Source organism: Charadrius vociferus, unplaced genomic scaffold, assembly GCF_000708025.1.
Source record: "Charadrius vociferus isolate BGI_N301 unplaced genomic scaffold, ASM70802v2 scaffold67, whole genome shotgun sequence".
Classification (NCBI taxonomy): Eukaryota; Metazoa; Chordata; class Aves; order Charadriiformes; family Charadriidae; genus Charadrius; species Charadrius vociferus.
In genome coordinates this window covers 2,622,221-2,643,910 of record NW_009649485.1, presented here as the reverse complement: position 1 = coordinate 2,643,910, position 21,690 = coordinate 2,622,221, and the positions used below count along the sequence as shown (strand labels likewise).

Sequence of the window (21,690 nt, the reverse complement as noted above, 5' to 3'; positions counted from 1 at the left end):
ATATTTGGTAATATCCTTGTGAGTGGCGTATCACAAGTCATAGACATATTTAGATTGGAAGTCACCTAGTCCAGCTTTCTGCTCAAAGTCTGGCTAACTTCGAAGTTGCTCAGACCCTATCCTAAAAGAAAAAAGAGAGGGAGAGATTTTGTTTCTTACCACGTCTGCCAATTTTGTAGATACAAGTCTCCTATAATAAGCAGATTTTTTAAAACTCTCTTGAAACATAACTTTATCTCTGAATCAGGTGATTTGGCCTATGCAAGAGTGGCAAATAATAATGGCAATGATTTTTTTACATAAGTGGCTTTCCATCCATTAAAGAATATCCTCATTCAGGTTAGTGAGGGAACTAAATCCAACTGTAATAGCTGATAAAGTCAGAAGTCCCTCATAATTTATGATTTGGTACTATAATTTTTGAATATTTAGAAGTCTAAAATTACTCTTTTGGTAATATAACTTAAGTTATAATTAAGACCACATCTGTCTGTGAAGTTTTGTATTTCCAAAACAAGGAGCATTACTAATTTCCTAATAGGACTTAATATAACTTAATTATTCCTTGTATCATTCCTTAATATAACTTAATAAGAAATGGTTAAGAAGATACAATTCTAGAAAAAACACCCTTTTAAATTAAGATTTTTCCAAATTTGTGATGCAGTAGTGTTGAATTCATTAACATATTCCTTCATATGTGGGCTTCGTGTGATAGAAAAAAAACAGCTTATTCAATGAACTCTTCTGGGCCTTTTTTTTATATTTTGGAAGTAAAAGATTTAATCCGCTGAAATTTTCCAGACACTATTCCAGAAATAATGACATCAGCTGTTCTTTTAGACAGAAAAGTAAATGAAGTGTATCTAGCAACAGAGTTAATGAAGGGGGGGAATTTGTTTTGCTAGGACACTAGTTTTCATTTGAATGAAGCAATAATTATTGACCTGCGTGAATAACATTAATATTTTGATTTCCATCCTAAGAATAATTATTCAGTAATGGTTTTTTCACATAATATTTATGTTTACTGTATCTATTGCCAAAATACCTGTAACTTTTATAATTAGCAACAATCGCACTTCTTATATGTGACCATCTTAATGTTTTCTTTTGTTCATAATGAACCATACCTATTAATAGGGGGTGAATACAGGTAAAATTCATTGTGATGTTAAATTGTTATTTTATAGATTAAACTAATCTCTTGCACATATTCTCTTCAAAGTGCTTGAATTGTTTCTCAGATAAATATTAACTGCAATTTTAATATAGTTTTTACACTTTTTTTCAATCTACTTTGTTTGCATGAGTTTGCAACATACACGTTCAACTTCATTTTGATTGGACATAGAAATCATTTGCAGGGTTTGTTTTCATTCCAGATTAAAACCAGACCGTATAAATTTGTCTGCAGGCACTGGACCCTTCATCTAGGAATGCTTGATTCACTTTCCCAGCTGTTCTTACTTTTTCTGCAAATGTTGTTATTCACCCACTACAGGAGGGACTGTAAAAATTTCCTAGCAGTCACCACTGATTTTCTGCTGTACTATCCCCTACCGACTTCTCAGGTGTGGTTACATTTCCAATTACAAATTATTCCTGCATCTGCTATAGAGACCTCAGGGAAAGCCCCGTGATTACTTCATACCCAGTCACGCCCTTACTTCTCAGAAATCACACCGTCTCTCCTTACATCCCATTCAGTGTTAAGTGACCTCCTCAAACTATTAGTTTTTCTTAATCTCAATTACTTTCCCCATACTTAGAACTCTGAAATTGAAATCTGCATCAGACTCTGCCGTTACAGTCAAAATTTTCACCGCAAGTAGAGACGTCCAGGTCCCACAAAAACAACACAGAAGAATAACGCGTTCATAGCAGCAACAACACAATCCAGCTTCTCTTATTCACAGACCAAAGTAAATGTTTTTTCTCAGTCCTCACACTCTTGAGCATGGACCTTCAAAATTACCCTGATTCACAATGAAATCAATTCTTCCTCCACTTACCAATTATCATATCTTCATAGGTCTTTTTCCATATGAAATCCATATATCATTATTCTGGCAGACTCCTTGGGCACTTCTGACTTGCAAGCCCTCTATCTGTTCCTTCATATACCTCTTGCATTTCAGCATCCTGACAAACACCTTTTCCTTCCACTGTATCAGCAGAGTTCTTTACCCTTGCCCTTCCTTTAACCTCCACAATTCTCTTTCCCAGCTCCATTGGGCTGGGTCTTCATAACGCTCTCAGCAAGAGATCTTTCTTCATCCCCTGGTGGTAAACATACTATGTCATGGAGAACTGTCTGGACAGTGGCCGTCAGAGCAGTTTCTCCTCTAAACATGATGATCCCTTTGCAATTACTGATACTGTATAATAGCACTGGCTCCTTTATTAATCCCATCCCGTTTCCTTCCATATTCAGCAGAGTTAAACAGCATTTCTCTTCTCTTTCTTGCCAGTCTCATTCTTGCAGCCCACATTTCAAATATTTGCCTTATCCACACTAGCAGCAGAGGGCACAGACTAATTCACTGAAAGGTCAGTGTTTTGTTTTATCACAGTATTTGTTGACTTAAATGTGCTGCTGCAGAAACAGTAGTTTCTGTTACTACTGCTAATATGTACACTCAGTCTCTTATAGTTTAATATAAACACGTGTTAAGTGCAATTCAGAATATGGTTTCTGGGTGATAAGAGAAATTCATCCCATAGAATTGGTTACCGAAATGCATATCAATTAAAGATCAAAGCAATATCAATTAAGTGACCGTAATTCATAGTGAGCCATGTTTTTATTGGCATCTGCAAAAGTAACATATTTGACTTTATGAATTACAGATGTCTTTTTTCTATGAAATTCTCTTAGTGGGAAACTCCAGTATTTTAAATAGCTGAACTAGGTACTGAAAAAAACCCTGGCTATGTTTAAATGATATTTTAAAACTAGTACAGGCTGTAAATAGCCTATTTATAAACAGGACGCTTTGTGTGTGTTTAAACTTTGTCAAGTCCACTAAAGTGGGGGAAGTGCCAGCATGACATTCCTGTTACTCATTCACAGGTTTGAAAAACTTTTAGTGTTACCCAAAATGTTTTTAATTCTTAAGATGCATTTATATAAAACATTACTGATTTCTGATAACTGTCATTAATTATTTTACTAGGAAGGAAAATAGATTGCTTTCTCTTAAAGAAACAAAAACCAATAAAGCCCACCCTGTAAAGTATTCACCTTGATCTTAGCTTCTTGGCCAAGGAATAGCAGACATGCTCTCGGGAGTGAACGGCTGTCGAGAGCGACAGAAGCAGTAACGGGGAGAGCGAAGCTAAGGCTGTCCTTAGCAGCCACCTGCAAGGCTGGATGTCGGTGCTGTGCTCTGCACACTGTAGCCATTCCCTCCCAGCAATGCCAGTGGGAAGAGCCCCTTCAGCCTCCTGCCACCTATCACTGGTGCCCACCCACATTGCCTCTCAACTCCAGGCGGTTATTAAACGGAACAGCATCCTGCAATTGAACTGCTTTTAAGCCTTGGAAATCTTACTCGCTCAGCTATTTAGTGCCATTTCACTTTGGGATCAGTAGTTTTACTGATAATCGGATGCCTTGCTTTCTCTTTTTGCCACTTTGGCACTGTCTTTTCACTTCAGGAAAGCACCAGAACACGTTACAGCTTATCATCATTGGAGACTTGGCGTCTGACTCAGTACTTCTTTGGTGTTAGGTTCAGCCTATCACTGGCAAACAATATTGGTTCAAGTATGGCAACAAACAAAAGGGGTTTTAGCAACATGAAAACCTGTCCAAGTGACAAGAGGTTGTCAAGGGCAAAGGACTATGGGGTTTAATATCACATGTGTTTGAATTTGCCTCAGGATGTGAATAGGGCAGCTATGCTTGAAAAGACTGGCATGAAGTTTTGAGCAACACCTCAAGGCTTCTTTTTTTATCCTTAGCCATAAAACTACACTTTTCCCTCAGGTTCTGGTAAACAACATGGCAATATCTCCTCAAGAAAGTTTATATGTAAACTTGCAGTTATAGAAGTTTTTTAAAATAGAAATTGAGTCAGAATACAGTATTCCAGATCTTAATCCTGTCTAATCCTTTGGCAGGTTCTAATTTTAGGCAATTTCTTTCACTGTCATTCCAAATAATTTTTTTTAATGTAAGTGGATTGTAAACAAAGTGAGGTTTTCTTTGCACACTTGTGAAACATGTAACTGTTGCTTCTGGTTTTGGGCAAGAGGGGGATTAATACACACCTGATAGTGAGAGGGGCAGTCTTTTAAAAAATAACTGTCATTAATGCCTGCCTTCAAGGGGGTCAGATTTTTGGACTGCAGACATCACTCCCTCTCTGAAAATCAGATGTTTTGCAGTGGACAACCAAACATCCAATGTCTTTCACACTGACATCAAGACCTTCTAACATTCAGTCATTATTAACACTTTCAAGTCCTGGCCAACAGTTGCCTCCTCCATCCAGGCATTATGCATATTAGTCTTGCAAGAAAAAACTTATGGTAAAATGAAGTGGATCTTATAAGTGTTCCAACACTTTTAAGAAATACCAATAACTCAGCAGAAATTAATACTAAAGTAGATCCACAAAAATTTTGTATTTCAAGAGCCGCACAACCAGCAAGACTACATTTTACCCATTAAGAAATACCAGCTTATGAGCTCATGTTGGCTCCATACTTTTCTCAGTTAATTACAAACATTGGTTACGTTCCACTTAAAAATATGTTTATTTAAAAATATGGTAAATTTTATAGAATCTTTCTGTGTAATCATTAAGCATTTCTGCAATACTTGTTGATGTGGCCTAAGAGTGCAAAAACATTCATTAATTTCTTAGGAAACATTTGTTCTGGGTTTCAGTTATTATTTCATGGTTTACTTTGAGGTTATTTTAAAGCCTTTTAGCTGTGAGGAGGCTTAGAGGTGACATCCTAGATCTGAAAATCACAGAAAAAGTGTTGCCAATGTTTTGGTTGCAAACACACAATGCCAGTGTCTCTTCTAAATGAACAAACAGAAGAATAATGCAAATGCGCTTGTGCTTCAAACTAATCTCGTTATTAGAACAAAGTAGTCTTTGTCAGCCTCAGTAATATTTTCTATAGCACTTATCATATTTTGAAAATCCTCAAGTTTAGGGAATGTTATTTACAATGCAGCTCATTCCCAGCTCCTGTGCAAGATGCAAAATGACATTCCAGTGTTAGAGTGAACACGCGTGTTCTTTTAAATCCAGATGTGTCTTTCAATACCCAATATATGTGTGTAATTACTAGAAGCACTTGAATGTCTAAAAGAAGGAAGGTAAAACTGTGCTCTGTGTCTGTAAAGGAGGTAAAGTGTTCAGTGTAGACTGATGGATTGAGAAGAGTTTTGTTTTCCCCAGTATATCCCTTCCATCTCAGGAGGGATCCATACAATGCAGATGCACTAGCTCTGTGCTCATCAGTCAGATCCCTGTGTCACCCCTATAGATAACAAAATTCTTCCACCTTGTAAATATTTGCAGAATCGGGTCTTATCACAACATTTCAGTATCTTCCCTTCAACTACACGAGCTGGGTAACTAAAAAAATAGCTCAAGGCAACAACCTACAGCAGAGTGCCCACCTGAAGAGATGGGAATCAGCCTCTCTAGCCAAAATAGCCCTGCCTCCCAATAGCAGAGCTCTCTTTTTAGTCCTTCTGCTAGAGATTGGATAGGAGTGAGGCAGTTTAAGGTGTTTCTCAGGCCAGTAACGCTTACAGTTTCCTGTGGCAGCAAGAGTCCTCCAGCACTCTTTCAACTCTGTTGAACCTTTTCGGTCTTGTTTCAATAGAGAAGGAACCTCAGAAGCCAAAGAGGTACAGGAAGGTGCACTTCTTGTGCTAAAACACCCCCATAAAACTCACTGATCCTTCTGCAGTTGTGCAAACGCCATGAGGATTCCTTACTAATGTTTCTTTCCTTCTTCACCCACCACCACCTTCTCTCTTACCAGCACAGCTTATCATTGTGTCTAGGGCATGATTTGCCTACACTAGGGAGAAATCTTGTGTGAGATTTGGCAGCTGGACGGCTTTTCACAGCCTGCAAGTTAGATGGACGCAACTCAGTTTGTACAAAGAATCTAACTGGGTTGGATATAATGCATCCGAACAGTATATTACCGCTAATGTAGTCTAACTGCTTTATGCCTGACAGCTTCCTATTAATTATTAATACTATTGTTTGTATTGTAGGCCTCAGTCACTTGTGATCCATACCTATGAGAAACTCCAGAATGCAGGGCTGCAGGTGACATGTCTTCACCTTTTTCTGAATAGCCTTGATACATATTGAAAAAGGATTGCAGTTTTTCAAAAGAGAATTAAGTCCTTTCATGGTTGAAATAAGAATGTCCAGTGCCATTGTGAATAACAGTTGGGGTTATTGTGTTACGCTTTTATTTCCTCTGAAACAAACACGGATGCGCCAAAAGTAGATACGCTGTAGAAATAACAGATATTCTGTAGAAATAACAAATGCTTATAACCCACTGAAGTGACTGAATTCAGTGTAAGTTTTATTCATCTGAATAGCTGAAATAAATAATTGCTGAACACTGTTAACCTGCCACATTTAGAATGGAAATGTGCACATTTTTATTTGCCTCTCTGATATCCTGCTTTCTTTGTAGAAATTCTTACTACTTTTTTGCATCAGCTGCACTGCAGCCACACTACTTTTCAAGAAAGCATGCCAATAATAACAAGGTCTTATTTAAAATTTTTTGTTCACCAATAAGGATCTAGCCTTCCCTAGCAGAAATCCAACAAATAGCTAGGAAGCAGAAGTTGTAGTTTGTATTTCTGTGTTCTAATTCAGCTGATGAACATGGTATGAGCCACAAAAATACATGAGAAAATCTTCAGAAACATAGCTTAGACAGAAGTGCAGACAATTACTTTAGATTTTCGGCAGGCCACTGAATAGCCCAAAAAAACTCATTTCCCTTATCTGCTGTGTGCTTCCCACGGGAGTCAAGTTCCCCAGGGAGTGGATGCCCAGGTATCATACTGAACCTGCATACAGCTTGAAGATTGGAAAGGGATGTCATTGTAAAATTGCAGTTCTCTTGCTCTGCTGACCCATATCCTGCACTCGGGCTTCTTTTTTTTCTGATATAGGATATACTATTTCTACAGATCTTGGTTGACTTTTGTTAAAAAAAAATAAGTAAAATTGACATTCTACACGGATGTGGAATAAGTTTAATTTGGTTCCACATCAATAGCTGATGTATTGTTTTATTTTACAGGTCATGGATTGTGCAATGCCTCTGATCGGTGAGCATCAGACTGAAGACAGGCAACATATAACCGAATTAGTCGTAAGCAAAATGAACCAAATGTTGTCCAAAACTCCTATCCCATCTCCTCAGAGACCCACTGCCACTCAGCAGCCTCAGGTAGGAAACTTTTGTTTGTAAAATAGAGAATCTTATTCTATAATTTTAAGCTCAAAATTTTCCTAAAAAAAATTGGGTGGAAAACTATGCAGACATACCCTGAACTACAAGAATTCAAGAACTTATCAACATGTTTTATAGGTTTTTCATATTTAAAAGAGATTATCTCCGGATACAACCGAGTATTCCAAGTCTTGGTGTGGTTCTACCAGTAAACTGGTAACTGTGGATTCAGTGGATTACTACTAGGCTTTGTATTGTTTCCTTTCAGTTACATCTGTATAAAATATCATGGAAATAATAGGAAGTGCTGTCATAGACAATCTTTGCCCTGATGATTTCAGAAAGAATGCTAAGACAATAGTTCTTATTGTTCTTGTGAGAAATTAATTGCATTATAATCTTCTTTTATGTGCTGCAATTCACAAAAAAACCTTTCAAATCTAGGAAACTCCTGAAATATATTCAGCGTGCTAGAAAACTTGTGTCAAAGGTTGCAAATGGATGCATTTCACTTATTTTATCTTTCATGGCATGATAGTTAAAGTGTGGGGATGCAGAATTCTGCCCCTGGCCTTGCTACCTTTCAGGCTTAGGAAATCATCTTTGCGTTTCCACTTCCATGCTTGCAAAATGTTAAGTTTATTTTATTGATCTTTTAAATAACTTCTGAGAGTGTGGTATTTTTGTAAAAGTCTAAGAAAGTAAAAGTTTTGCCTCTAAATTGGAGAGATACGGATTTGATGGGTGGACTATTAGATGGGTAAGGAATTGTGCAGATGGCCGAATCCAGAGTTACAGTCAACGGCTCAATGTCCAAATGGAAAGCAGTAGCAAGCGGTGTCCCTGAAGGGTCTGCACTGAGACCAGTACTATTTAGTATCTTCATTAATGCCTAGTGGCAGTGAGTGCACCCTCAGGAAGTTTGGGGGTAACACCAAGCTGAGTGGTGCAGTCAGTAAGCTAGAGGGAAGGGATGCCATCCAGAGGGACCTGGATTGCAGGGTCCTGCACTTGGGTCACGGCAGTCCCCAAGTATCAGTGCAGACTGGGTAATGAATTGACAGAGAGCAGCGCTGCAGAAAGGACATGGGTATCCTAGTGGATGAAAAGTTGGATATCAGCCAGCGATGTGTGCTCACAGGCCAGAAAGCCAACTGTATCCTGGGCTGCATCAAAAGAAGTGTGGCCAGCAGGTACGAGAGGGGTGATTCTGCCCCCCTACTCAGCTCTCGTGAGACGTTACCTGGAATACTGCATGCATTTCTGGGGTCCCCAGTAGAAGACAGACATGGACCCGTTAGAGCAGGTCCAGAGGAGGTGTTCAAAGGGTTGGAACACCTCTCCTATGAAGAAAGGCTGAGTTGGGGTTGTTCAGCCTGGAGAAGAGAAGCCTCTGGGGAGACTTTATAGTGGCCTTTCAATACTTAAAGGGGGCTTATAAGAAAGACAGAGAATGACTTTTTGCCAAGGGCTGTAGTGATAGGACAAGGGGTAATGGCTTTAGACTGAAAGAGGGTAGATTTAGATTGGATATAAGGAAGAAAATCTTTATGCTGAGGGTAGTGAGACACTAGAACAGGTTGCCCAGAGAAGTTGTGGGTGCCCCATCACTGGAAGTGTTCAATGTCAGGTTGGACGAGGCTTTGAGCGACCTGGTCTAGTTGAGGGCATCCCTGCCCACGGCAGGAGGCGTCATACTAGATGATCTTTAAAAGTTCTGTTCTAACCCAAAACATTCTACAATTCTATGATTCTTTGAAATGTGCTACATAAATGCTAAATAGTATCTTTTATGTCTTCATAGCTAGGCAGCAGGTCATCATCAGCTACAACTTTCGTGTCCTTCTTTTAATATACTGAAGGAATAGACCATGACAATACATTCTGACGTAATCTATCAGGGACTGTACTGCTGCTCTGTACCAGCAGAGCTCCATGGCAATCAGTTAAGCAACAGAATAAGCCAAACTGTAATACAGGAATTACCAAGCCTAAATCAAGAATCTATTTTTACTCTCAGTAGGCTCCACACCAGGTAAACAATTCAAAAACAATTTTGTGGCATACCTCAGACAGACTAGTTCTTGAGGCAGAATGACTAATTTGTTCTTCAAATATACCATCATGCTTTAAGTTATAAAAATACACCATCCCACATAAAAAAGTGGTGTGGCTTCTATTTATATTACAGCCACTTGAAACTAAGCACAAAATTGTTTCAACCACAGAACCACATACAATGGAGAAGTTTCCATCCAACATGACTCAAGTCCATTGTAAAGGGCACTGAAGAAGAAAGACAAGGAGGGGGAAAAAATCCCCTTATGCCTTATGTTTCTTTTAGGACTAGTGAATTAGCCATATATTAAAATGAAGCAAAGAGTCAAATTTAGAGTTGCCCAGAGCATACAAGTCAACATAAATAAAAATTTAAAACAGTAATAGACATTATTGCAACATTAATAGATTCACAGTCATTTAGAGTATTTCATATTTCATATTTTGGGGGGTAAAAAAAAGTAAGATCTTGGGTAGGCTTGCTTCTCAGGATTTTGAAGAAGACAAGGAGGTACGCTTATGGTTACTAGCGTCATCCAAAGAAACTGGTTATCTGTTGTATTTAAATAAAGTTTTTACTCATTTCCAAATAAAAACTGCCTACATAAGTTCAGAATGAAAATAGGACTCAAGGAACATTTTAAGAAAGTTCCTGAATTCCTCAGTTATTGCTGTCCATGTCCATCATGTCCATGAAGAGGGCTTTTTCCTTCTAAACAAAGCTTTGGATGAATCCAAAGATAATATTTGCTGGCTAGGTGCTGAACTTCTATTAGATTTCTACTTAGTTTAGGATACTGAAGAATTCAGCCTTTGCTAATGGCAACAGGATGTTATTCAACATTTATCTTCTTTTCCTTATCCTATCCTTAAATTATTGATTGCGGTTGACCAAAAGCAGAGCGATCCCTTCAGAACATTTGCAATGTTTGTTAGTTTTCCTCTCAGTTAATCAGACTCTGCTTCCTTAAAATTTGCCTTGTCATATTATCCACCAGTTTAGGACAGACAAAGGAAAGGGGATCTGAATTTCTACAGAAGATACTATTTACAAATACCCGTTAATCTTCCCAGCTTTAAGGGAAAATCATGAAACAGATCTATAGTATTTAAAACAGATTATCTCCTCATGTGTAGTTAATTTTTAGACAGGTTGTTTTCCTAAGAATAAAATCAGTCTGTTAAAACAAGATGCCCCTTTCATCTGTGAATAGTCTTCTCCTTTTCTAATCTGAGAAATTATTTCCTAATCTTAAGAAATACAATCAATTTATTTGCGAGGCAGGGGGATACTGCATATTTCTGCAGGTCACATAAAATGCAAAGCCAGTAATTTATCCCAAATCAACTATGTGCCTATGTATGTGTGGTGTTAGAAACCAAAAGAATATAAATATCAGAGAGTAATTTGTGTGTTTTGCTACTTCTGCTTTTCAGTGAACAGTTTACAGTTAATAGTATAGTTATAGATGTGCCATGTTTTGAATTCCCTTATTATTTGTGTGGGGTTTTAAAAAATATTTATAATCTACCCACTACTGTGGCATTGGGTGCATCATACATAAAAGAATGCTTCAATTTATAAATGCCCACAATGGTCAGTACTACTCCAAGTGACTATCCATCAGAAAACAAATCAATGATTAGGAAAATAAGTCTTTGTTTAGAGCTGTGCAGCCAAATCTTGATGGAAATGATTGGCCTTGCAATATGTTCTCAAGGCCAACAAAGTGCTCTCTGTCAGAGTGCCAGAAGGAGCAAATTCCAAAGGCAGGGACCTCAAGCAACTGTCTTGCTTGTGTTGAAACCTCAGAGGCGCAGATCCTGTGATTCTTAAACACATTAAATCTACAAGCTGAGATACCAGAGAATCATAGAACGGTTTGGGTCGGAAGGGACCTTTAAAGGTCATCTAGTTCCAACCCCCCTGCCATGGGCAGGGAAGCCGTTCAGCTATACTGAGAATCTTTAAATACATATTTTGTATATTACATATTTATGTATTTAGCTGCAAACATGTGCACAGGCTCTATAACAAGTTCTACTGGCACGGAATGGCAGAGAATCTGTGAAGAAGAAAAGCTACAGTTTGCACTTGTGTGTGTTGCACCTCACACCACCTGACTCTGGCTGCTTCCCACAAACGGTGTCTCATGCTTCTCTCTTGCAGTCGCAGGCTGCAGTTCACTGCATACCTTTGACAGCAGGATCAAACCATCTTGGGATAGAAAGTATTCTTGATTACAGGATTCAAAGCTTGTCATTTTTCTCTTATCAGCTACTTTACAAGTCTTCCCGCTACAAAGAAAAGCAACAGTGCCTGGACTCAGAGAAGTTCTACCTGATAGCCCTACATATGGTCAAAAAACTCTTTCCAAAAAATAAGTTGTCTCTATTTAATTTAAAAAGATGACAGTTTGTTTTACTTATAACCATGATGAAAATATATAATAGAACTTTATCTAGGAATATGATTTTAATAGTTTTGCATGAGACAAACCTGCTCTACTTGCAGGCAATAAAATGATGGAAATCTGACTTTCTACCTTTGTAACCTCTTTGAGTACTTTTGACAGATCTTGTGAGAAGCCTTTTTCAAATCTCGCCTAAAAACCAAACCAGTAGGTTAATCTATCCGGGGAAGTGTTCTAGCCAGTGGAATCATTTATCTTTGTCTCCATCTGTTGATAGGAAGGATCACTGCTGAAACTTCTGCTGTCTGGATTTGCAAAGCTCTGCAGGTGGTTGCTCAGTGCAGGCTACTTTATGCTTGTTTCAGTAGCAGCATTTGTATATAGAACAATAATAGTAAAAAGTCTATTCAAAGCTGCATATTAAGTCATATGAATTATGGTAAACTAAATTCTGTGTAGAATATTACATTGTGCATGGGTATTACCATAAAATGCAAATAATTACAGTCATGTTAGAAGTTGAAGCTTAGGAAGATAGTATTAGGAAAATGATATTTCAGTCCAGCTCTGTTGAGCCCATGTTGCATTATCCACAAAAGAATAAAGAATTTATTATCCTTAATGGAAGGAAGACATTTGTGCACCAGAGACACAATAACCATAACGACATAACATCGCAAAGAGCACAGCATTCCCAGCTGTATCCTGGTTCTGTTCAATTTAAAAGAAAGTCGCACACCAGTAATAAAGCAATAAATGATGCAGAAGAGGACGGCACTTTATTTATTCTAAGACTCGAATAGCAGAACCTGAAGTGTTTCATTTCTCAACACTCTCTTCTAAAGTGTTTTAATACCTTCTTCGCTCTTCACCCACAAGGGAGTTCAGTACAATTACATTAAGCTCAGTAGAGACTGGGTCAAGGAGCCCTTTCTCAGCTACCTTCAGCTATTTAGAGATCCAGTTTAATTTATTTCCATTTTTTCTATTTTTCTCTTTATCTTATCTGTTCTTCATTCCTTGACCCCTTGTATGATTTGACTCGAGCCAGGCAGTTTTCTTCAGTTTTATTTTTCTATGTTCAGAGAGAAAATGGAACCAAATGTGAACATAGTGTAAATAACAAAAAGTATTACCTCCAGAGAGAAACGCAAACCATTATCAAATTACCTATTCTTGGGCTTCCATAAGAGTAGTCACAGTTCTATTACATTCCATCTGTTGGATTTACTTTTTTTTTTTAAAGCAAACTCCTTATGATGAGCAGCAATTTGTTTCAAATCACTGAAACCTTTATGATGGCCAGACAATACAGTTACTTGATATGATCTTTACTGATGGGGAATGCACCTAAATTGGGAAGGATCTTATCATGGAGCTATATGGAAATGTAGAATTCAGTGTTAGTCTGCTTATTAGGAGAAGTGAACTTCTCTGCACTAAATTTGAGGTGTGGACCTTATCTGTAAATGACATTCTGCTTTGCATAGTCTCATAGAAGTTCACCTGAAGTATACCCGTTGATTAGGGGAAGAGTAACAGGGCCATGACTTGTAGGTTAGCCACAGCTTTGTATTATCCTTCAGATCCCCAACGCTAAATTAACCAATTAACATCACCACCAGCATTTTCTTTCTGTCACAGTCCCTTGGCACTTTCTTGCAGGAAAGTATTTTCCTTCCTCATATCTGGAAGGAAAGACTGCCTAACAAACAAATTAAAAGACCACACTAAATCATTCTGTATGAATGAGGGTAAATACAGAGTTTCAGTGTTATATCTGAGAATCCTACTGAACTGGTGCAGAGCAAATCACTCCCTGGTATAGATCCTTAGATCTATACTAACAGACAGCAGGAGTGATTTAAGAACAGCTTCCTTTAAGAAGGTTGTTAAATGATCTAATGACCCCTAAAACCATACGTGCTGTATTTCTGTCTCTTAGGAAGACATTTAAATAGGGGATAAATGGCAGCTATGGCATCATATGACCATGAAGCCGATGTACCCGGATTTTTGGAATAACATCTAATGGAAGCCCAGATCCTAGATATACTCAAGAGATTAGCCTGACTTTCTCTCTACTCAGGGCAGAGGAGCACAGAGACCCTGGAAAAAAGTCTGGACAGGATTTTACTATATGCCTCTTTAATTATTTAACTGTCCAAAGTCTTACATCAGGGTACTCCATATAAACAGAGCAATATAGTCAATAAACAAGCAGTATATCTCTATAGATACTAATTGAGCATCTTCTGTAGTCTACATTAGCGATCAATAAGGTTTTTTCTGTTCACTGTTTACCTCAGAAAGCTTGTATGCACTTTGACAGCCATCAATGACTGCAAGCAACATCTAAGTAGTTAATCTTTACCAGTTGCACTGTCCGTCTGCCTAAAAGTTCTTTTAAATCATGGTCCCTACTAAGCCAATGACTATTCATATTGAAATATTTATTGAGTTATTATTCTGACTTAAAGGAAAATCAGGCAGCCTTCCTAAAAATATTGGCAAAGAATCTGAAATATTGTTATCAAAACTCATAAGGAACAATGAAAAATACTGCTGGGGCATATATACATCACAGAAGACGCAACACAGTGCCTTTCAAAGGTTAAAAAAAAAAACGGTCAAAAAATAGTTAAAAATGGTCAAAAGCCATTCTTAAAACTGCCATGTTAAAACGATTTTTACGGGTCATTTTTGTAATACTGAAAGTATTGAGCTCTTTTACCGCAGCGAGTATTGGTTCTCTGAATCACAGCGACATCTTGTGGCTTCTTCTCTTGGGGGGAGAACGCATTTTGAGTTATGTGCTATTTAGTATTACAAGGTATAAGAGAAGCTGTATCACATGAAACAAGAAATTGGGCATACATTTTATAAATACTAAATGCTTTTATTCGAAAAATTCTTCATAATGCTATTGTAAGGTATTTATTTCATTTCTTTTCATTATTTTAATATGGAATATATTTTAAGTTCTGCCTTAATGTGTATGTATATATGTGTGTATATATACACATAATGTTTAGCTGTGAATATTTGGACGAGGAGATGCTTATTTTCATCAAAGAGAACCTTTTAGTTATTTTATGTTTGCAAAAATATAAGAAAAACAGCTGTTACCCTTTTAGATCCTAATATAAAAGTATGGAATTAAGAAAAGCGGAAGAAAATAAACATGTACGGACCCTGAGCTCACCACATCCTGGTAGAAGGCCACATTTGAGGCAGCAAACTTTACAACAATCAAGCTTATTTATTACAAGTATAAATGATAGCTTTTTTCTTTCTACGCCAAGGATGTTTTATCCGTCTTTGAATGAGACACCTATTCAGGGCAGATACTGTGTTCTTCATAGAACTGACAGAGATCACAGCAGAGGCAGAGACGCAGACTTAAGCTGCTGGATGAAGGATGTCCATATATTTAAAACAGTCACTATTTCATTACACAAAGCTTGATTTATTTTAAGCATTTCAACTTGACGTTCAGGTATTGTAATATATTAAAAGCAAAGTTCATGCGGGAAAAGAAATCCCAAGATTTTTAATATTAACAGTGATTAAAAAACAGTGGGACACAACATACAAATGTTAAGCAGAGATTTTACTAACAAATTGATCATGAAAGTTAAGATAACCTATTTTAAAATACTTATTGAGACTCTGTACCACTAGGTGGAGTAATTACTAAGGGAGGTACGAATGTATTGCTCAATTCTGTTGCTTATTTAGTCTCACTGGTGAACAGAAGTAACAGGTAAATAGCTTGCTGGATATTTGCTAGTGATAAATGTCTACAGAAATGCTTTTAGTGGTTAGCTGTGAATGTACCCATTAAATGAGGATGATTAAATCAAAACACTAATAACTGCTTATCTTTCTTAGCTTGTTTTGAAATAATGTGCCAACAACTAAACAAGTGTGCCTTTACAATGCGCTTTTTAAAGGGATTTGATGACGTTTAGGCTGTAAGAGAGAATTTACTATAGGGCATATATTAAAGGTTTAGGATTATTAGGTCAAAATTTCTACGGACGTCAACAGAAATTTATCCAAATTTGTCCAAAAGCTTTCAGGATGTGGCCTGATACTTTTTTTATTTCTGAATACTCTATACTGAACGCTCGTCACCAGCAGCGTACCTGGAAAAATACACAATCCCTGCAGACAAGCCGAGCAAAGCTTGGTAAGAGAAAGGGTTGCTCACAAAAGTACTCCTTAGAAGAGCCCAAACAAAAAAGCCCCACAGGCAACCTGACAGAGTCAAGCCCCAGGACCAGGATGACTAGGATGACTTCAATTGTCTGTGGGATATAGTGCTTTAGCCTTAGTGCTACTAATTTTATAATACAGAAAGCAACAAAATGCTAGCTAAAACTGAAAAATGTAACAGGTATTAGTACTTAATAGAGGCTTTTCCCCATTTATTATAAACATAATAACAATACCGTTCCCTTTTGGTCTTCATTCACACAACAAAATTATGCTTTTGTTAACTTTTTTATTATCTTCTGCCAAATGATCTTCTGATCATCTCACAATCTGCCAATTATATTGGCAGAAGCAGACACTATCTTTGAGAATTCCGAAATTCCATGGTGACTACCCTCAAGAACAAAGAAAACGTTCAATTTTTAAGTAATCATGAGCCCACCACTGTAGAGTAGCCTATATGTTCTTAGCAGACTTCTGTGAGAAATAGCTTTCTTGTCCCACAGGCATTTTTGGGGAGACTTCAAAAAGTGTCCTCATTCCATTATAGAGCAAAATGCAGCCTTTTCAAAATTAAAACAAGGAAAAGAGTAATCCCATCATTGTAGAACAGGCAATAGCTGCCACATACACAAATAGAAATGGAGTGTCTAAGTTAGATCTCTCTGTTTTGTCTTAGTGCTATAATTGCTATCATATAACATCCTTTTGATTTTTTTATTTTATCTAATTTTTCATCTATTTTTACTCTCTGATTTTGTTTATTTAAGCTGAACCTAATAGAACTATCTTTTTTTTGGAGGCTTTTCCTTGGTCTCCTTTCTTTTCCCCACTGTGGTGGGTGGTTCCCCTCTACTTTTTTTGTTATTGTTCTCTGTCTCCACTTGACTTTTTTATTTGATTTCTCTGACCTTTAAATCATAACCTGTTAAGCAAAGCTATTTGGCTTTACTCCATGTTTAACTTGCAAGGATTCTGTCCCTCTCCCCAGCAGTCATTGCCACAGTTTATTTGGAATAAGGACTATGTGCTAAATATGCATTAACATTTTTAAACAAGGATAAGCACCAAGAGAAATTTCAGAAAAATCAAAACCAGAGTAGCTCATTTTCAAATACTCTTGATTTGTCCGTGGAAAAAAGAAGCAACCTCCCTCCTCCACCACAATCTCATACACTAATCTAGTGGTGGATCAGCGCTCCATCTGGCTAGCTGCCAGTAGAGCAAGCTTCTCTTCAGCTGCTTATACATCATTCTCCAGCATCTCAACTCCTAGGAGACACTCAGGAAGCTTGTCAGAGTTCAGACCAGCCACCAACACCTCACCTCCTCTGTGTGGCTGTGCACTTGTGCTGCACCAGGAGAAGGAAGAAGAGAAGCACATGCAACCCTTAACAGAGAGGTCTCACTCTCTGGTCATATAGTAGAGTTCTGAACTTTGCTATTCTTTTTTGGGGGGTCAAGTGTTTCGCTCAGTGCACAACCTCTTTTCCATGCCTCCTCCCAATCTGCCGTTCTGTAACACTAAGATAAAATGTGGGCTTTAAGACTGGGCTTGAGTTAGCTCCACCATCTTTTTTTCCAGACTCTCCTGTTTAAAGCATAAACTTCAATTCTGAATGGATCCAGTAAAGATGGATCTTTGTGGCTCAAGATGAAGTTCTGCAGATCTTAATCTCTTCCTGTTCATGCAAGGATTGCTTGCCATCCCATATTTAAAAAAAAAACCCAAATCTGCTCTTTTTGTTTTTAAGACTGGAGCAGCAGGTACAGCATAGCATCAGTCAGGGTCAAAGCCCCTGAGTTCGAGGGTCAAAACCTCCCATACAACAGCAGCACAGGATTTGACGCTCTCAAGCCCCAAGGGCTACTGTATGCTCTCTGCATATAGAGGTAGCTATGTACACTGAGAATGGTGTAAGGAAGTTTAACTTTTCCGTTACCGGACAGTCTTCTAGATAAGTTGTACCACTTTCGCTTGCCGGTCCATCTGTCTTTCAGCTCTTTCCCTGGTACAACTGTGCATGCATACACATTTTAGTGTCAGGTGCTTTAGCACACAGGGGGAGCTCTCTCCTATCACATAGTCCACATTCCTTCCTTGTCTATGGGGAGCAATTTTTTCACTGGAAAGAACTGCCTGAAAGCTGCTGTGCAACTGCGTGCTTTTCATGTTCCCTTTTCAAAAACACAAGTTGAAATCTGGCTTCTTTATGCAAAAGCTGAATAAAATAAGACTCTGTCCTTGACCATTAGAGTTATTGATTGGCTATGGAAGGAGACCACCTACCTTCAACAAGCGATGCTACTTAAGAAATTCTTTTTCCCTAGTAAGTTGACATCCTACTCTTTTTCTAGAAACCTCATCTCTTTGGGGGGTAGGATTATTTCTGTTCAGCAGAATAACAGAAAATTTGGCTGGAATGGACAATGGAAGGTCACCTGTTTCACTGTCTCAGGGAAACTACTGGAGTGTACCTATTAAGAGCAGTAAGTCCATAGTAGGGTACTCATTTTTAAGACTGTGTGTAAAAATATTCAAGAAGGAAACTATTCTCTAGGAAGTAATTAGTTATCTAGCAATGGAAAACATGTCTATAAAATCTAAGTTAGAATACTTTTTGATGTTTAAAAAAAAAGCCTTTTTCAGTGTATTTTGTAAAAATTAAGCTGTATAGCTTGTTTTCTGCTCTTAGCACTCATTTCCCTTCCAGTTCAGAAGATCTTGGTGGGTTTTGCACAGGTAGTTTGGAAAGTTGGTTGAGCAATAACAAAAGCTGCTCTAAACTTTTGAATTCTTTATCACAACTTCAACATGAAGAAACTCTAGGCTGGCATCTGTTTGTCTGAGAGTATCTTTGCCATACAGATTTCCTCAGTGGAGAAGAGCAAGACTGAACACTGATGCTCCAAAAAAGATGGAAAAAGCAGGAGCCAACTCTCTTCTCCCTTTGCACTAGACAAAGTGAAGGCGGCTTCTTTTTAAGGTGTGCCTTACCACATCTCTCCATTGTAACTGTAACTAGGCTTGTTTCGCTGCCTTTCTCAGTCCACAGGGAATATATAAGACAATAAATAGCAAAACCTTTGTAGTCCTGTTCGGTGCCACTGGCAACACAGTGAAGCAGATGCCAGATTCACCCAAAACAGAGTAAGGTCTGAACCAGCAAGGGGTAGGTATCCCTGCCATACTTACTATACATTAGACGTATAAAGCAGCAAGGAGCTAAGGAGTTTCTTATTTTGGGATGCTCCATATCAGAAAGCCACTTCAAGATCTCACTGCTTTGCTAAATTATACAATACGTGCTTATTTCCAGCACAGTCTTACTCAGTTTATACCCATTTCTTCTCGGTTTGCATTGTCCTTTAGTCTAGCTTGTTTTCTGCCTAGTTCTTTACCAGTCCCATATATTTATACAAAACAACTGTATTGCATTCAAGCCTTCATTTTGCTAAACTGAGCAAGACATGAGCTTCCAAATGCTGTAGGTATAGCCTCTTCCATCTGCCTGGTCAGTTTAATAGCACTTTTCTGCGCCAGATCAGCTTTCATTAGTCTTTCTTGATTAGGGGTGATGTAAATGATACAGAGCATCATGCCTAACACTGCTGGAAATACTTCACTGAATGTGTGATAAGATTTTGTTTTTTTCACTGCACAAATCTTTCCCATTAGATTTCATCTAGCAAGCTCTGAATTTCTGACAGATGTATGTTATTGGTCCCTAAATAATTTTGGACATTGCCCTTAAGTTTCTTTTTTCTTTCTTTCTTTCTTTCTTCTTTTTTTTTTTTTAAAGTCCGCTCATCAATTTCATTCTTTAGGTCCTGTAGTCTTCCAGCTCTGTATCATCTACAGGTTGTAGTAGCACATGCCTACTTTGTTGTGCCAACTTAATTGATGAAAATTCTACTTGAGTTCCACATCCCAGTTATATCCTTCCCCTTACTTTTTCTTCAATAACTACTTAGCTCCTCAGTAGCCACTTCCTTACCTGCAATGTAATTCCTGTAGTATTAGTGCTTAACTAATCCAGTCCAGTGTAACATGTACATTTCCAATTGTTACAGATATGTGGTACGGAATTCTGTATTTCATGAGTCAGCTGGTTTTGATTTCTGAGAAGAGTATCTGGTCTGACCAATTTGAGCCCAAGAAGACCTTTGATTTTTACGTCCATCTCATTTTTAGCTTTTATCCCACCTGCCATCTTGCCCTTGCTCCTGTATTTATCATAATCTAGGACACTTCAAACATTCATTTACTATTAACACCGTACTTCAGTTATCTAAATTACCTCTCTGCTTAGCAATCACATTTTTTCTTAGTTCTCCCGTTACTTAATTGTTTTACAATTTATTCTCGTTTCCTTTATGAGATCTAACTCAGCTCGTATTTTGGCAATTGTCAATTGATCCCTCTACTTCTTGACCTGAAAAACATGGCTTTTCCTTCAAATATTGAAATACCTATGAAAAGCTTCTATCGTTGCATTACAAAGAAAACCAAACGAAACCCAAAAACAACTATACGTGCTCCAACTATAGTTCACAAAATCTTCAAACTCAGCCAAATCAAAATCAATTTTTGCTGGGACTCAGTTTAGCATCTCTTTTGCCCAAGGGCTATTTCCCTGCCAAGTTGCTGCTTTTGCTCCCACCCATTTCAACATTCTTCAGACTATTCACAATTCAAGTACATGTGAATCCAATCTGCATTTATATAAATATACAAGGTAGAAAAAGAAGTGCTACCACTGATCAAATTCTAATACAACATGCTTTGAAGAATAAACAGCTCTTTCCTCCAGTTCAGCCCCCTAAAATTCTAAGGAGACTGTTTCAGGTAAGTGTGGAAAGGAAGGAAGTGCTACAGAGACATCTAGACACATCTATCTTCTAGACAAATAGTGGATTTTCTGCTCTGGCTATAATTAACTTAGCCAATATTCTTAAAGACCATTATGCAACCAAAGGATCAACTGTTATCCCCAGAGTTGAGAAATCACTATAGTAGACTTGCAGCATTCATGTGGCTTAGAGGTTTCCACAAGTAAAGTTGTATTTTTTTTAGAATAGTTATATAAACAGTAAATCCCCTTTGAACATGAGAGATTCTGTACGCAGTTCTGTATAATGTTACTATCAACATCAGCAATCCCTTCTCTTTGGGGAATTTGGATGTGATATGAAAGTTGTGTTCCATAAAATGAAAACCAAAAGGGTGCCTTATGACAGCAGTTACCACACCTCACTTAGGTAATCCTAAACCATACTAAACAATGTAGTTTCTAGCTTCTCTACTACGAATTTTGCTCTTTAACCCTGAGCATCCAAATAAGAATCTGTTCAGGGTCATTTTCCGTGATACATTCTGCATTCTAATCCATGATTCCTGCAGTGTTTGAACTAAGCAATAGGCAAGTTTGTAGATCAGAACTGCAGTGCAGGAAAACATGTTTGTACTAAAATAAAGCGGTAGGAGGGTGAGCTTCTAGGCTGGGCAGCAAGGGGGGGGGGG

At 37.8% G+C, this 21,690-nt stretch overlaps 1 protein-coding gene across 1 annotated transcript in view; it reads left to right on the top strand.

Annotated features, from left to right (window-relative positions):
- SYN2 (synapsin II) overlaps positions 1–21,690 on the top strand; it is a 181,230-nt gene that overhangs the window by 152,545 nt on the left and 6,995 nt on the right. Inside the window, exon 10 of the mRNA XM_009889959.1 lies at positions 7,321–7,470. Coding sequence (XP_009888261.1) covers positions 7,321–7,470 — 150 coding nt within the window. The remainder of the gene's footprint in view (positions 1–7,320; positions 7,471–21,690) is intronic.